The 17,733-nt window shown below is 53.4% G+C and overlaps 1 protein-coding gene across 1 annotated transcript; it reads left to right on the top strand.

The window, feature by feature from the left end:
- Positions 1 to 1,081: 1,081 nt before the first annotated feature.
- On the top strand, positions 1,082 to 17,074 carry TOMM34 (translocase of outer mitochondrial membrane 34). The gene is given in 8 exon segments (XM_028524070.2): positions 1,082 to 1,360; positions 6,031 to 6,130; positions 7,291 to 7,443; positions 9,967 to 10,136; positions 12,852 to 12,999; positions 15,787 to 15,872; positions 15,875 to 15,933; positions 16,145 to 17,074. Coding segments are annotated over 8 exon segments (939 nt in total). The 5' UTR covers positions 1,082 to 1,233; the 3' UTR covers positions 16,241 to 17,074.
- Positions 17,075 to 17,733: the final 659 nt, after the last annotated feature.

The following is a 17,733-nucleotide window of genomic DNA, read 5'->3' as shown; positions in this document are numbered from 1 at the left end:
GCATAGATACGGACCCACTTCCTGCCTTTAAAGTCCTCAAAGTCTCTGAGAAAAACTGTAAACTGACAATCACACAGTGATCAATGCTGAATTAGGGATAAACCACAGGAGCAATAGGAGCAGAGGCAGGAGTATTCATTCCTTGGAGGAGCTCTCATAGGAGATGATATTTGACTTGATTCTAGGTTGAGTCAGGATAAGGCAAGAGAAAAGTATTTGGGAAAAAATTCCGGGAGAGGGGAGAAGAGGCAAAGGTTAGGAAGCAAGAGAAAAAGCATAACGTATGCAAATAGCAGAAGGCAGTTTTTAAAAATGGGGTATTAAGTGAAACATTAAAGTCAGATGAGGCTGAAGATAAGTTGATTTCCCTCAGCGAAAGATCTTTATCAACTTGTTAGTACATTCAGCTATCATGTATATATAATATCTATAAAGCATAAGGTGCTAGTTTACAGCCTCAGGGTCTTTGTATTTATTTTTTAAAGATTTCATTTATTTTTAGAGAGGGGAAGGGAGGGAGAAAGAGGGGGAGAGAAACTCAATGTGAGAGAGAAACATCCATTGATTGCCCCTCCTGTGGGTCCCAACTGGGGACCAAACCTGCAACGCAGGCGCATGCCCTGATTGGGCATCGGACCAGCAACCTCTTGCTTTGCAGAACCACATCTAACCAACTGAGCCACACCCCTCAGGGCAGTGCCTTTGCTCTTGCTATACTTCTGCCTACATCTTCTCAGGCCTCAGCTCAATTATTAGTCCCTTAGAGATGCCTTCCCCAACCCCCTTATGTAAAACAGTTTACACGTGGTCCCTTTCTAGAGCATTAGTGTTTTGCTTTTCTTACAGCACTAATAACATGAGATTATCCTTTACATGTGCTCAGGGGTCTTTGCCTGTCAGCTCCCACTAAATGTATGCGCGAGATGAAATGGGATCCGGCCTCTTTCCCTGTTCCATCCATAACGTTTTAGCAATTCAAGGAGGTCTGCGTAGCTCCAGACACCGTGTTTGGCGACGTCAGCTCCAAAGCGGGCATGCGCCGTGCGCCAAGGACCAGGCACGACGGACCCCCGAGGCACGCAAGCCCCACCCCCGGCCCTCTGCGTCCCTCCCCCGCCGCGGCCAGCGTAGCAGTCGGCCGAGTCCTCTCCGCTTGGGCTTTATCCCCGGGCTCTGATCCGTAAGACTCGGCGCGAACGGAGGCGGCAGCCATTTGCTGGCCGGACCCCCAGGATGGCCCCCAAACTCCCAAACTCTGTGGAGGAGCTCCGCACCGCCGGCAACGTGAGCTTTCGCAACGGCCAATTCTGCGAGGCCGCCACGTACTACAGCCTCGCGCTGCGGCTGATGCTGGAGCGAGGTACGACCCTGCCCCCGCCCCCCCCTCCTTTTTCTCGGCCAGGGCTGCTTCTCTCCCCCATCTCCCCCCACCCCGACTACCCAGACCTCGCTCTGTCTGTCCCTGTTTTGGGGGGGCCTTCTTGCCCTGCGAGCCGACTGTGTCCCCCCACAACCGCCCCCCGCCCCCCAGCTCTCCCCCCACCCCCCCAGCTCTCCCCCCACCCCCAACACCCCCACCCCCGCCCCCTGGCTTGGGCGCTCCCACCACCCTTCCGGCCCATTCCCTGCGGTGGGCATCCTACGAGAAACTTCCATGCTCCATTCTTCCCGCCTTAAAAAAAAAAAAAGCAATATGTTTTTATTACTGGTTCTTTTTCACTTAATGACATGTCAGAAACATTTCCATGTTAATAGATGTTTTATCTCTTTTTAGTTGTGGTAAAAAAAAACGTTAAATTTACCATCTTAGCCATTTTTAAGTGTAGTGGCAAATATATGCTGTTCACATTGTGCAGTGGATTTCTGGAACTTTCTCTTCCTGCAACGCTGAAATTCAATATCCAGTCAACACTAATTCTCCCCTCCCTTCAGCCCTTGGTATCCACCTTCCTACCTTCTGTATGTAGGGTTTTGATTACATTAGATGTTTGAAATGAGTGAGATCATACAGCCGTTGTCTTTTGTGATTGTCTTATTTCCCTTAGCATGATGTCCTCGAGGATGTTGTAATCCATGTTGTAGCATGTGACAGGATTTCCTTCTTTTTAAGGCACCAGTATATTTTATCACATGGATATACCATTGTTTTTCATCCATTTATCCGTTGATAGGCATTTGGCTTGTGTCCCCCTCTTAGCTAATGCTGTGATGATATGGGTGTGCAGGTGTCTCCGAGATCCTGCTTTCAATCGTCCGGATAAATATCCAGAAGTGGGATTGCTGGCTCATGTGGTGGTTCAGTTTTTAACTTGGGGGGCCCCTCCATGCTGTTTTCGTAGTTGCTGCGCCATTTTACATTCCCACCCACAATGCACAGTGGTTCCACTACTTAGCATCCTCACCAGCACGTTCGCCGTTGTGTTCTGTTCCTTTGATAGTGGCCATCCTGATGGGTGTGAGCTGTCTGCTTTCTGTCAGCCGACATCCTGTTATTCAGGCCTCGTTCTGATCCCTGAGGATATATATAGCTCAGCCTTCCTTTCTCCTCGGCCATTTACTGAAATTAACATTTGTCGAGTATCTATGTACTGAGTATCTAACCAGGCAGAGAAGGTCCCCTCTCTCAACAATCATACATTGTTGTTTTGGAAGGAGGGGATGGATTTTAAGCTAGTAAACAAGATCTGTACGATAATGATTAGGGGCACATAGAAGGCACAAAGGATGACGTGATGGCGAATTCACTAGGGAGCTCCATTAGAATGGGGAGGTCAAGGACCGTTTCTTTGCAGAGGTGACATTTGAGGTGATGTCTGAATGATGAGAAGAAGCCAGGTGCACACAGTTTTGGGTGCCGAGCATTTCAGGTGGAAGGAATTGTAAGTAGAGGCATACGTCGTTTTGTCGTGCTTCTCTTTGTTGCGCTTCACGGATGTTGTGTTTTGTACAAATGGAAGACAAGACCCTCCCCCAGCAAAAAGATTACTATTTGCTTTATTGCAGGGCTGTGGGACCGAACCCACAATCACTCTGAGGTGTGCCTGTACAAAGGCACTCAGATGGAATAAGCGTGCTACGTTCCAGGAGCCAGAGCATCCTGAGCCAGGGGAGGGAGAAGAAAGATGAGGTCAGTTAGACAGGCAGAACCTTATTGTGTGGACATTTTATATGATAGGCCATGGCAAGGGGTTTGGGTTATATTCCCTGATGGGAAGCTACTGGAGAGTTCTAAACAGGGGAAGCACATTCTTATTAGTTCTCCCAGGCTCTGGTTCATTTTGCCCAACCACAGCCCTTTGCCCAAACCCTCTTCTCCAAAGTCTCTTGCCAAGGAGCTCTCATTGGGACCCTTTTTTGTAGCGTACCAACTTCCCTTTGCCTGCCTTCTCTTTCTCATTTTTTTGACTAGCGTTTGTAGGGTGCTTTACCCTGTGCTGGACGTTACAAGCATCACCCCTTTGTGGCTTCATACTAACCCGTGACTAAGTCGCCTGTCCCAGGGTTATACAACGAAGGCATGTCATAGGCTGGATTCGAATGTGGGTCTGTGTGACTCCCAAGTCCAAGTTTTTTTTTTTTTAAGATTTTATTTATTTATTTTTAGAGAGGGAAGGGAGGGAGGGGGAGGGAGAGAGAGAGACAGAGAGACAGAGAGAGAGAGGGAGAGAGAGAGAAAGAAACATCAATGTGCGGTTGCTGGGGGTCATGGCCTGCGACCCAGGCATGTGCCCTGACTGGGAATCGAACCTGTGACACTTTGGTTTGCAGCCAGCGCTCAATCCACTGAGCAACATCAGCCAGGGCTCCCAAGTCCGAGTTTTTAATCATTTTGCTAGACTTCTCCCCAAATCTTCTCCAAATTGCAGTCTTTTTGTTGTTGTTGTTGTTGTTGAAGTTTTGTAGTTTCAGCCATCTTGCCCCCTTTTTTTTTTCTAGAACATTCCTTTTTTAGGCCCCCAGTTCCCCTCAGCCTCGCTTGAAGTTGCTGAAGAATCTAAGATACTGATACTTCTATTTTTTTCTTTTATCCTGCCCCAGCCTGCATGGAAAAGTGTGTGCTTTTTATGGACTTATCCCGGGTACCTAAAAGAGCTGGCCTGGTTTCAAGAAGATCTCGGAGGGGACTGGAGTTTGGTTCTCCTCCTTTTCTAAATAATATGTGGGCACAGCTCTTGATTTCTCTGATCAGCTCTCCCTTGAAAGGAGAGCAGGGAGCAGCCGGACACATGAACCCTTGCAGCCAGTCTGTGCAGGGGTGTCTGTGTGGCCCATGAGCGCACAGGGGCAGAGGGGTTGGGCGACTGGTGTAGCAACACAGTCTGGGTTGTAGGTTCCGATGTCCTTGCCACCGCGGCACTGCTGCTTCCCAGCCCTTGTGCTGTGGGGACCCGCGATGGATTACAAGTTTTTTGGCTTAGACTTGTTCCTTAAGGGCAGGGATATATTTTACTTGTCTCTGTACAGCACCCTCTCCTTCAGGGTCTGGCAAAATAAGAAAAAAAAGTTACATTTGATTGTTTGTTATTGTTGGTATTGAGTGCAAGATACGCATCCATGTGGTAATATGATGCTTAGTGAAAAGAGCAAGTTGCAGAAGGGTAGACAATAGGGTGCCCCGTAGGAAAAGCTTTAGAAGATATAACATGGTATCTCCCCTGTGGTGACATACATGATAAAGATAGACGAGCAGGGGTGAGAAGGTTCCACACCCACTTCAGGATTGTGCTGACTTCAGGGTTGTGCTGACGCGGGGCTCTGGGGACTGAGCAGAGGGGAAGGGGTGGGGATGAGAGGAGCTTCAGCCATGTCGAAAACGAAAGGCTAGCCCTGGCTGGCGTAGCTCAGTGGATTGAGCGCGAGCTGCGAACCAAAGTGTCGCAGGTTCGATTCCCAGTCAGGGCACATGCCTGGGTTGCAGGCCATGACCCCAGCAACCGCACATTGATGTTTCTCTCTCTCTCTCTCTCTCTCTCCCTCCCTTCCCTCTCTAAAAATAAACAAATAAAATCTTTAAAAAAAAGAAAGGCTGGAAGCAAATGTAATGTATGCTGAGTCCAGTGACGGCCGGGTGCTGGCTGTCTGCTGTACCGTCTTCTGTATGTTTCAGTTTTCCCAAGAGCACTGGTTTTCAGTTATTTGGGGTATATGCCTAGGAGTGGAATTACTGGGTCAACACATAGTAGTTTCCTTTTCTTTTTTTAAAACTATGGCCCATGCTCGTGGGTGTGCAGTAGTTGAAACATTATTTTAGAAATGAAAAGCATTGCCCTGGCTGGCGTGGCTCATTGGGTCCGAGTGTCATCCCATAACCGAAGGGTTGCACGTTCGATTCTTGGTTCAGGACGTGCAGGAGACAGCTGATTGATGCGTATCTCCAGCATCGATGTTTCTTTCCTTCCCTCTCTAAAAGCAATGAAAAAATGTCCTCTATGAAAATTTTAAAAAAGAGAGAAACAAACAAACAATGAAAATCATCGTGGCCACAATAGAGGACGTGAGCTTCTGAGATCCCCGACGGCGAGGACTGCTTTCAGAGAAATGCCTGAATGATCCTCCCTGTGGGGAGCTTGGGTTCTCCCCCCAAGTGAGTTCTCTGTAGTCCTGCCAGGCCCAGGGGACCTTTCCCTGGCAAAGTCCTGTCTGATTGGACTGGTAGAATTAGTCTCTTTTATCTTTTCCTTTTTGCTTGTTCGTTTGTTTGATTTACATGCTTTTTGTAATAGAATTAACACCCCCGTTCCTCCTCCCCAGTAATTACAGCATGGGCTTCTCTGGGGCTGAAGCCACCTGTTTCATGTTTCTCTTTTGCCCCGAACCGAGTTTAGTGCCGGCGTGAGTGAGTGAGACGCTTGGTGTTCTCGCTCCCATGTGCTCAGGGCAAATGCCAGCCTACCAAACCGGCAAGCCCGATCAAGTCACAGTCACCTCTGCTCCCTTTTACCGAAGCCCAGAGAGCTCGGTGCACTTCACAACCCCAGGCATCCACTTCCCCACCTGCCGGCCTCACACCCTCTGCTTCCACCTGGGCAGGTGCATCGGACCCTAAGGAAGAGAGTGTTCTCTACTCCAACCGAGCGGCGTGCCACCTGAAGGATGGGAACTGCAGGGACTGCATCAAAGACTGCACTGCGTAAGGGTCAAGGGGACCTCGGGGGCACCCGAGGGGCTCGGGCCAGGAAGCTGGGTCCACCTGGCCTATTCCCTCTTTGGAGTGATCCCACCAGTTACGTCTGTGACGGATACTGGGAAGTGTCACTGAGTGTCACCAGGTCACTGAGAAGAGGAGGCTGTACTTGGTCTTTGCAGTCCCTGTCTTGTGTCTTTGGAGTCTTAGCTCTCCTGCTGTAAAAGGAGGAGGGAGGGCACTTCCAGTGGCCTTGCAGTCTGTGAGAGTAGGGACTTGGGGGTGAGGTAGGGTTGCAGGCCAGGGAGTGATTGGCCCAGGCTTTTTCTGGGCTGGATGCGGGTGAGAGAGGAAGAGGGGAGAAAGAGAGAGATTAACAGCTGGGAAAGAAGCAAGGAGATGGGAAGAGATGGTGCACATCAGTGCCCAGGTGCAGAGGGCATTAGACAATTTTCCATACTTCTTTCTTCTTCAAGCAAGTCTGATACTGCCCTCTTTCATCGTTGCTAAACTACCGTGCATACCTAAGGTGCTCGTGGACCTGGTATCTGTTGCCTTAGAGTCACGCCCTGGCGCTAGGTGGCAGAGAGGTGGGTATGCTCATGTGGTCTGAACTAAGTCGGCCAATACCAGGCCCAGTGCTAGGTGTCCTTAGAGTGTTCGTGGCCATGCTGTGGGCTAAGTTGACGATCCTTCCCAGGCTGGAACCGAGCTGCAGAGGACCAGGGGGTGCAGTGGGACCACTTGGTCAGTGGTACAGGCGGAATTCAGACACCGCTCCGTCTGCATTCACAGCCTCAGTGGTCCTCCCACTGGGCCCCAACTCTGGAGGCAGCAGAAGCATAAAAGCTACAAGGCACTTGCTCTTGATTTGGGGGGACTGCAAGTGTGAAAAGTGTCGCACACGCACACAGATTTTACAGTGTTAGTGGCTCTCTGCCCTCTTTCCCTTCTCCACTTCAGTCTGAGTTGAGAAGTCCCTCTTCTGAGTTTTGATATTTTTAGTAGTGTCCCTGTGCCAGAAATGCCCCGAACCCCCCGATTCCCCCCCCCACACACACACGGAATGCTGTAGGTGAGCCTGCCTGGACGGAGCTGCGGGCATGGGGCTGGGGGAGAGCCCTGGTGACGTAGCAGCCAGATGACAGTTCTGCTTCCTCCCCTAGAGCCCTGTCCTTAATGCCCTTCAGCATAAAGCCCTTGCTGCGGCGAGCGTCGGCCTACGAGGCTCTGGAGAAGTACGCCCTGGCCTACGTGGACTACAAGACTGTGCTGCAGGTCGACGGCAGCGTGCTGTCGGCCTTGGAAGGCGTCAACAGGTGAGCCTGAGCCGCTGCAGTCCTTCCCTCTGGCATTCCTTGCCCTCCGTCATTGGCTTCGAATTGTCACTTTGATACCTTCTGGCAGGATCCCTTTGGGATCAGCTTAGAAATTTCTAATGACCTTGCCCTGGCTGGTGTAGCTCAGTGGATCGAGTGCCCACCTGTGAACCAAAGGGTCCAGGGTTCCATTCCCAGTCAGGGGGCGTGTCTGGGTTGTAGGCCAGGTTGTTACTAGGGGGCGCGCATGAGAGGCAATCGCACATTGATGTTTCTCTCTCTCCTTCCCTTCCCCTCTCTCAGAATAAATAAATAAAATCTTTTTTTAAAAAACCCTAATAAGCTTGTGGGGAAAGCGTGGAAGGAGAATTTGCTGTCGTATTTGGTAGGCATTTAAGGGATCAGGATTACTGAGTTGTTTTGTTTGTTTTTGCCTAGGTGCTCAAATTCATTCACACAGTAGGGATTTGTTGAGCCCGTTTGAGGTGCTGTGCCAGGGTCAGTGGGAATGCCCAAGCAGAAGAGAGACACAGACCCCACTTGCCTCAAAGAGCTAACTAGAGTGGGGAAAGACAGACCGAGGCACAGTGCACCTTGGACCCGGGGCTGCAGGGGTGTCATTTGTGGGTGTGGCTCGGTGTATCGGACCACATCCCCTTCAGAAGGCCCATGTGGGGGTGGGGGGGCTTGGAGCAAAGGAGAGAAGTACTGGCCAGTCGTACAGATTTGGGGGTTGTCAGCACAGGCGATGGAGGCGGTGGGAGGAAAGAGCACGCACCAGTGTGTAGTGGAAGGAGGAGGCGCTCCGAGAAATTCCAGCACCTCAGGGACTTACGGAGGAACTGTGGCCAGAGCGGCTGGAGGAAACTTGAAGTGTTTGGTCTCACAAAGGGAGGAGTGTTTCCAGAAGGATGGAGCTGTCCCTCAGGTCACATGTTGCAGTGAGCTTAAGCAGACAAAGGGTTCTGGAATGACGTCAATGGTCATGCTGACAGGGGGTTAACAGGGTCAGAGGCCAGGCGGCAGTGGGATCCAGAAGGCTGGCTGGGCTGTGAGGAGGCAGAGGAGTGTGGCTGCAGGGGCGGAGGCTTCCAGGAGGGTTTAATCGAGTGAGGGAAGGGTCAGATGCCAACCGTTGGAGCCAGCAGAGAGAAATGACGACAATACGGCCCCCACCAGGGTGGGAGGGGGAGATGCTGGCTGAGGGTGGTCCTTGAGAGAGGCAGGAGGAGATGGGGTCCAGAGCCTAGGTGGGGGGTTGGCCTTGCCAGCTGTTCTTTTGTGGCAAGAAATAAGAAGGGTTAGGTGCCCATGCAGGTGCATCTGTGTTTGGGGAGAGGAGGGGTGGGGGCAGAGTAGGGGGGAGTGGGGGTTTGAAATGGCCGGGCCGATGAGAAAAACAGATCTGGGGGCTTAGAGACCGAGAATTTGTAGTGATGTCGTCGTGTCGTTTTCATTCTAGTGTCGTAGGAACGTGGCTGCAAAAGCAGGAAAAGCATACGCTTGGCTTTGCTGACTCATTGCTTCCACACATGCGTATTGGATCTTGGTGGGCGCCAGGCAGTGATGAACTAGGCGGTAGAGTTCAGTTGACAGTTGGACATGGTTTTCAGCACGTTCGCTGGGCTGAGAAGGTGGGGAGGGAGACTGGGAAGAGGGGGAGATTTTCCCAGGAGGAGGACGGCAGTGTGCAGAGACCCACACAGAAGGATCAAGAGGGAAAGCGGCACCTGATAAAGAGGGGCGGGTGGGCGGGGGCCGAGTCTCATGCCCTAGGGAGGTGGAATCACGGGAAGGGTTTTAAAATGTGAGAATGACGTGAGAGATTTGCTTTTAAAAAGAAATTTCTGAGGGTGGGTGAGCTGGGATGGGAGTAAAGGACAGAAAACTGTACTTGAACAACTATTAAAATAAAATTTAAAAAATATTTATTTCTGAGCATTAATCACATGTCAGGTGCTTGCGTGGCTTCCTAATAGATCCGTTGAGAAGTATCACACAGGCCCCGGCAGGCAGGGCATTTGGGTAAGAGCATCATCCCTGTACACCAAGGTTATAGGTTCGATCCCGGTCAGCTCACATACAAGAATCAACCAATAATGTATAAGTAAATGAAACAACAAATCAGTGTTTCTCTTTCTCCCTTCCTTTCTTTCTAAAAACCAAGTTAAAAAAAGAAAAGAAAAGATGAAACACACAGTCCTCTCCTAGGGACTGCGTGGTCCTTTGGGGTGAAGGTGGGTGGGAGTACTGGTGACAAGCAGTAGCTCTCCGCTCTGAAGCTGACGTGGCGTGACCAATGAGGGCCAGGCGGGGGGAGCGTCCCGGGGCTGAACGGAGAAGACTTTCGTGGGTGGCAGACTCCTGCTCCTTTCCTGCTGCATGTCAGGCAGATTGAAGAGATGTTTCAAACCGGGGGAAGATGATCAGCTGTCTCTTACACACTCCCCTCGGGGTTATGAGAGGAGACCCGTCATCCTGACCCCGCTGGAGACCTCCCTGTAATCCTGCCTTTGTTTCCAGAATGACCAAAGCGCTCATGGACTCGATGGGGCCCGACTGGCGCCTGAAGGTGCCTTCCGTGCCCTTGGTGCCTGCTTCCCTCCAGAAGAAGTGGAATCCCTTGTCTTCGGAGCATCACAAAGAGACGGCTAAAAGCAAATCCAAACAGATCTCAGCTGCCAAGGGCAGAGGTAAGCTGTGTCTTCCCGCTCCGTTTTAGTTTCCCCATAGCCAAATCTTGTCAAAATCGGCCTCGTTTAAGCCGAGTTACCAAAATAATATTAACACAAGAAGAGTCTCCACCTCTCGGGGACTGTCTCAGCTCCACAACGAGGGTCGTGAGGAAACCCCCGACCCGCCACTGCGGGCGTTCAGGCGCCTCAAACTCCCAGCCTGGCACCGAGCCGTGCGGTGTTAGTTCCCGTCTTTTCCGGCAGCGCTTGGGCTGTATCACACTGGACTCTTTGGTTACAAGGTCAGAAAGCTCACCATGGTAAAAATAATAAAAGAGATGCTATTGGCTCATACGATTGGGAAGTCGAGAGTTCAGGGTTGGGCAAGGTCTGCCCACCAGCTCCCTGCAGTATCAGGCTCTCACCCATTTCCCCGTACGCGCTCAGCTCCCTCCTCTGGGGTGCTCAGGGCTGTCTTTGTGCAGGCTCCCCTCTTAGTGTAAAAGAGCTGTTGGGGTTCCAGGCCCCCATCCGTATACCGTGCCTCATCACCTAGGGGAAGGGGAAAACTTTTTTTGTGAGAGTTCCTCTCCCCAAATCCCCAGCTCACTTATTTTCTCGGTTGATTCTGGCCTGTTTGGTCACAGGCCATCCCCCAAACTAGTCCCTGTGGCCAAGGCCTCCGATTTTGTGGTTAGCTCAGCCCTGACCTCCATGGCCAGGGGGTGGTGCTTCCCCGGGAAATGAGCCCTGTGCGAGTCCCCGGGCAGGAAGAGTAAGAGAAGGGAGGTCAAAGGTGGGTAGCCCTGCACAGGACACGGTCTGCCTCGGTCGCCCCCTCGGGTGGGGGCACACTGACCTTCCGATACTGCTCCAGGGGAGCTGCCCAGCTCGGAAGCTAGGCATTGAGGCCACACAGTGCAGAAGGGTCAGGGCTGGAGCCTGGCGTGGCCGGCGGGAGTTACTGCCCTTCCCAGGAGGAAACCTACCTGGCCATAGGTAGCGTTCACTCTGGTTTGCGGGAGCCTGGTAACTGTTCCCCATTCTCCCCTAGAATGAAAATGGGGGTGCTGACGAACTGTATGGCTTCAGTGCCCCTGCCACTTCCTTCACTGTTCCAGTTGCTGAGCCCTGGGTGCCCCGGCAGGCCCTGTGCTGAGCACTGCAACACCGAGACAGGATGGATGGGCGGTCCTCGCCCCTGGAAGCTCTCGGTCTCGTGAGAGACTGAGGCACGTAGACAGCGTTTTAAGATGCTGGAATAAGAGCAAGTGCCTAGGAGTCTAGTATTTGGGGAGTTCAAAATCAGAATTGACGTGTGTGGGGGAGCCAGGAAAAGGCTCACAGAGGAGGTGACAGTGGAGATGGTGGGTTGAGCTGGGCCTTACAGAGTGAGCTCTTTCAGGTGGGAAAGGGAGGAGGGACGGGAGTCTCTGGCAGGGACAGCGGAGAGCCAGCGAGTGTCGGGGTGTTGCTGCCAGACAGTGGGAGCAGGCGTGACGGCAAGTATGGTGCATTCTGGGGGTGGGGGGCAAAGCTGCGTGTACATCGCATCCTGCTGGCTCTGCTTTTAGAGAAACTCATGCACATGTGCGTAAGGGGATACGTACAGGAATGGTCACAGCAAAATGTTTATAATAGCAAGAATCAAAGCCGGAAGTGACGTGTCTCCATAGCGACCGCATTGCGGCAGTGAGACTGGACGAACCACCGAATGCATCAGCACCGGTCCAGCTCGGGAATGCAGCTTTGAGGGGAGAACGAAAACAAGGTCACGGAGGGATACGTAGAATTATTTGTCCCTTTCCGTACAGTGCAAAAACAAATGGTTTATGGATACTACTGTGTAATAAACTACCAAAAACAAAAAAGGGGGGAGGGTGCCCAGGACCGAGGATAACGGCCTCCCGCAGGGGTGGATGATCTGGGGAAGGGCCCGCAGGGCTGCCGAGGTCCTGGAAATGTCCTGTTCCTCCAGGTGAGGATGAGCGCGACGGTGTTGCTTTACTCCTAAAACCTTACCCTTGTCATAAATATTTAGTGTTTTATAGTTTTTAAAAATTAAAAAAGCAGGCGACATGGGAGCTGGGGCTGGAACGGTTGACTCGGGCCTGCAGGCCGGGCTGAGCGGCTCGGGTTCCCCGTCTTCCTCTTCCTCCCGTTTCCCCTGGGAAGCTGGGGCGGGCGTGCCGGGCGAGCGGGGTGCGCAGGGCCCAGACCGCAGCAGCCATGAGGATGGCGCTCATCTCCCTTTCCTGAACGCCTGGGGGCGCGGCCCTCTCCTTACCAGGTGCTTGTTTATTTACACAGTTATTCTCCTGCTGTAAGTTCGGAGGGGCTGTGCTCCTCCGTGTGTGGTCTCGGATTTCCAGCCCATTGCTGAGGGAACTGAAGTCCAGCGGAGCAGAGCAGGGGGCCACACAGGATCTTCCAGCTGCCCGTGCAGTGCCAGGGCTGGCGCCCGGGTTGCTTTTTATCGTGTGCATGTTACTCTGTGTGTATATGTTTACATCAGGAGTCCCCATCCTCTTCTGAACGAAGAACCGTGTTTAATTTCCCACAAGCCATTGACCGAGGTCAAACTTGGTCGGGAAGGATGCTTTCCAACAGCGCAGGAAACCGCTGGGGCCAGGGTTGTGGGGCCTAGAAGAGGCGATGCTGAGGCTACGTCACTGATCTCAGTCGGGCGTCCGCTCTGTGACTTTTTCCGCTTCTGTGTCTATCTGTGTCTAGTGCCTTCCTCTGGGGATGTGGAGAAAGCCCGAGTTCTGAAGGAAGAAGGCAACGAGCTGGTGAAGAAGGGAAACCACAAGAAGGCTATTGAGAAGTACAGCGAGAGCCTCTCGTTCAGCAACCTGGAATCTGCCACCTACAGCAACAGGTACCTTCCCCCCAGCTGCTGGCTGGGGCATTCCAGACATTGGCCATCCCGTTCCGTAATCTCCTCGTGGCCTGTGGCGTCCTCTCTCTTAAAGCGATAGAAACTGAGGGGTGCCAAAGGGCAGCCCGGGCTTTGTCAGCCCCCCGCCCCCAGAATTCTCGTTAACCACCCACATCAGATGTCTCGCTGCAGACAGCACCCCAGCACAAGTCTTGCAGGCTTCCCACCTTCCCCGCTCCCACCCCACGGCTGCTCCGAGGCCTCCGTGCCGGAAGTGTTGGCGCTGAGAACTCGGGGCAGAAGCGGGGTGTGGGGTAGTTACCGCCCAGCCCGGGAGCGAGGGACAGGTGCCGTCTCGCCTGAGGGGCCAGGCCCCTGGTGCCGCACCGGGGCCTGCACCTGCACCGCCTCTTCCCCTTGAGTTCAGAAACCTTGTCTGTGTTGCAGGCTCCCCGTGCCTTAGCCAGACCTGCGTTTCAGAGTCTCATGGGGTGATGCGGTCCATGCAGTGAGTCACATGACACTTGGGGTCTGGGGCAGCTTGTGAAGCTAACTGGTAGCATTTCTGCAGTGAAACATAAGGAAGTTACACTGCCATGTGGGGCGGTATAAAAGGACGTTGGCCTCATGCCAGTTCAGGTCGGGGTTCACTGCCTGAGTTAGGGAGAGAACTTACCATTTTAAAGCTTAAATGTGGGACCTCTGGCTTTACTGGCTGAGTGACCAGGGTGCCTCCGTCCGCCAGGCTGGCCTGATAAAGAGGCTGCAGCCCACTGGCCCCGTGTTCCTGCAGTGCCGTCTTCTGACTCCCCCGTCACCGGGCTCTCTGGCCTTGTCGGCCCAGCTTTCTGGAGACCTCCACTAGCCCATTTTCCTGAGTAGTTACCACATTTTGAGACGACGATTTGTTTAAAAATCTTTTTTCATGAAAACGTATCTGTGCCACACTGTTTTCATTACTTTTTAAAAAAATACTTTATTTATTTATTTTAGAGAGAGTGGAAGGGAGGGAGAGAGAAAGGAAGAGAAACATCGATGGGTTACTTCTCGGCCCACAACCTAGGCGTGTGCCCTGACTGGGAATCGAACCGGTGACCCTTCGGTTTGAATCCACTGAGCCACACCAGCCAGGGAATTACTCGTCTGTATAATACCTTATAGGGCTGGTCTTTTCCTCATGCTCAGTATCCGTGCCTGGCTATTTTCCTAGATTAGCTCTTCCAGCTACACCTTAGGATCATTTTGACAAATTTCTAAAAGTATCTTGTTGGGGTTTTAGTTGTGATGACACTGACTTTATAAATTTAACTTGGAGGACTGGTAACTCGACACAAAACATTGAGGCCAAAGTTCCCCCGCATCCTGGATGCTGCTGTGGTGCTCCACCTCGTGCGGGAGCGTCTGCGCGGACCCGTGCACCATCTCTGGCTCACCGCGGTTCTCTGGGTGCACGGGACACCCCAGAGGACACCGCCACTCTGGTCCCCCGCACCTACAGCTCGCCAGGTTCTGAATGGACCTCCAGAGCCTCGTTCAGTCCTCACAACAGCTCCTCAGGTTAGGTCATGGTCCCGTTTCGCCTGCGAGAAGACAGGTGCAGGAAGATGAGTAAGCAGTTAACCCGGACATGGTGGAGCTGTGACTGTGGCCAGGTCTTTGTACTCCGAGCTCGAGTGCCTCTTCGCTCGCTCCTGTTGTCTCCCAGACTGCTTTGTAATGAAAAGTAAATCAGGTGCAGCCAGCCAAGTAACTACTCTGCCCCCATTCAAAACAGTGAGGTGGCCCTGGCTGGTGTGGCTCAGTGGATTGAGCACTGGCCTATGAACCAAAGGGTCACTGGTTCGATTCCCAGTCAGGGCACATGCCTGGGTTGCAGGCCAGGTCCCCAGTAGGGGCCAGCACAAGAGGCAACTGCACATTGATGTTTCTCTCCCTGTCTTTCTTCCTCCCTCCTCCTCTGTATAAGAATAAAATCTTTAAAAACAAACCAAAAACGGTGAGGTGGAATGGATGGACTTCCATGCTGGGCTCCAGGACACCTGACTGGCGGTCTCGGTGCCTGTCTTCGGAGGGGAGGGCTAGCCCTGGTGAGGAGGTTTCACGCAGACTCTCCTCCCACCGAATGCGGCGTGGCCTCTTGTACGGCTGTGCACGGCTTGCTTTGCCAACGTCTACTTCTGAAATTTTTCCAGCATTTTGAAAATTTTCAAAATAAAAGTTGACAGACTTTTCATTGAACGTGCACATACTACCATTAACTTCATCCTTATTTTAACATTCTGTTATGTTTTCGCTTCATCACCGTTTAGCTGCCTGTTGACCCATCTCATTGGTGACGTGTTTCAGAGTTGCAGACACCTTTACCTCTCATCCCTGACACATCACGCACATGTCACGAATTAAAGTCCAGTATTTATGTGTTTGTTAGATTCCTAAGGCAGGTGACTTTCTAGTCTGTCGAGGGGAAGGTCTCAGAAGACCATTTCATTGCTTGGAAGAGCACAGTGTAGGGGTGGCGGGCAGAGTGCTGGCCTCGGCGAGGTCAGGGTCTGCCCTGCAGCAGTGGGCGTGCCATGAGCACGTCGCTGCCCCCCCCCCGCCGCCCCCACACCGAGCTGGCATTTTCGCCTGTGAAAAGGGCTGGGGTTCTTGTGAGGACTGGAGGAGGTGTGAAGTAAGCTGCACAGAGGAGGTGTTCGGGACACCAAGATCACTCCTCAAACTACCCCACGGCTCTGGTGGCCCCTCGGAAGTGACCGAAACTCCTCGGTCGGCTCTCCCCGGCAGAGCGCTGTGCCACCTCGTCCTGAAGCAGTACAAGGAGGCGGTGAAGGACTGCACCGAAGCCCTCAGGCTGGACGGGAAGAACGTGAAGCCTTTTACAGGCGGGCTCAAGCCTACAAGGCTCTCAAGGTAAGGGGACCCGACAGGAAGGCACCAGCCGTGGACACGTGTGCCTGTGAGGGCACCTCTGGGGGGGAGGGGCGGAGTCTGCCACACGCCTCTCCTCCGGGGCCGGGGCAGCCCAGGGCGGGCTGCAGCTGGGGTTTGAAAAGCCTCTGCCATCCCAGCAGCTGTCCCCAGTGGGTCTCCCCTCGGTCATGGCACGGTGCCCACACCCTTCTCTTTCCCGTTAGGACTATAGTCCAGCTTCGCAGACATCAACAGCCTCCTGAAAATTGAGCCCAGGAATGGCCCCGCCCAGAAGCTGCAGCAGGAGGTCAACCAGAGCTTAAACTAAATACCCAAAGGGGCGGCAGGAACCTCTGCCAGCCGACCTCCCTCCGTGCCTGCTCCTGGGCCCCGGCATGCCCCCGAGTGCGCTCTGAAGCACCGCCCTCTGCCCCTCGAAGAGGTAATGGCCTCCCACCCCTTAAGAGGTTTTGTTCAAATGAAGGTCAGTGTAGCCAAAAGCCAGTCGTTTTCCTGGAAAGGTCCCCCGCTGTGCTGAAGCTGTGTTCTCCGTTCCCCCTTCCCCGATAGCTAGCGGATCAGAAGACAGGTCCTCGGCAAAGCATGGGGCCCCGTCCCCGCCCCAAGCATGCCCCGGGCTGAGTGCTGCCTTTCACTCACCTCACCAGCCTCACCTCACTGTGGTTCATCTGTGCAAACTGAGCGGGTGGGGGGTGCCCACGGGACCAGAAAACCCTGTCCCACCCACACCTCAAGCAGCCTGTTGAGCTGGTTCTCCAGGGCTGCCATCCTGCCCTGTCCTTGGCATAGCGCCCTGGGCTCTGAGCTCCAGGCCCTTCTGGCCAGGACCCGCTCTGGTGGGGACGCAGAGCCGCGACTCTCAGGGGGCTCTGACGGGCTGTGGGCTGCCTCCTGCGTGGAGGCTCCTGCGCTGCTGCAGGGGCCCGGCCGTGTGACCTCTTCTGAAGGTGGGGCGGGAAGACAGGCCTCCTTGAGGTTGGTGTCCTTCTATTCTGGGCAGGGACCTGCCTTTTGATCCAACTGTGGCTCCCTCCAGGTTTCGTAGTTTTTTGTTCCCCGAGGTTACGTTGAACTGACTGACTCCGGCTTTGTTGAACTGTGTGTTTAAGTGATTCCATTAAATGTCTTTCTTCTACATAAACGTGGTGTACTTCCATTCATGCTTTTTCAGCGTAGTGCCTGGAATTTTGCAGTGACAAAAGCTACCGCTTTTTGAACATTCATCTATTCATAGAACAGATTCACTGAAAAGTCTGCTTGGGCCAGGCACGACGTGCCGTGCTGGGGAAGGAGCAGCGGATAAAGGCGCCGCCCCTGCGCTCGGAGGGCTGACAGCGCATGGGACGGCGGGACGGCAGTCAGGTGATTCCCCAGAACGAGTGCCACACTGCCGCCAACTCACGTGTTTGAAAGGAGCACCGCACAGTGCTTTCCTGACCTAACGGGGGAGATCTGACCCCCTGGAGGGAAGGGGGTCCCCGAGGAACTAAGCTTGAATTGAGGTCGAGCACGGGAGTGTAGCTGGGGAGGAGGGGAGGGAAAGGCCCTCGCAGGGAGGACAGGGACCGGAAATGCCCCCAGCTCACAAGACGCGGTACGGGCCACGGGCGAGGCCGCAGAGTGCTTCAGCATCCAGCCAGAGCCGGGGGCTGCCTGCCTTTCCCGGGCTGCGTCCTCTTACTGGAGCGACAGTTTGGTGGGCTCCGTCGAGGGGAGCAGCGTTCCCCTTGTCCCTTTGCGACCCATCCCTCCCAGTGCAGGACGGTGTCCAGCATGCTGCTTCCGGCGTTGGAAGGGGTC

The sequence above is a fragment of the Phyllostomus discolor genome, chromosome 9 (genome assembly GCF_004126475.2).
Source record: "Phyllostomus discolor isolate MPI-MPIP mPhyDis1 chromosome 9, mPhyDis1.pri.v3, whole genome shotgun sequence".
In the NCBI taxonomy this organism is placed as follows: domain Eukaryota; kingdom Metazoa; phylum Chordata; class Mammalia; order Chiroptera; family Phyllostomidae; genus Phyllostomus; species Phyllostomus discolor.
This window is presented reverse-complemented; position numbering and strand designations above follow the sequence as displayed.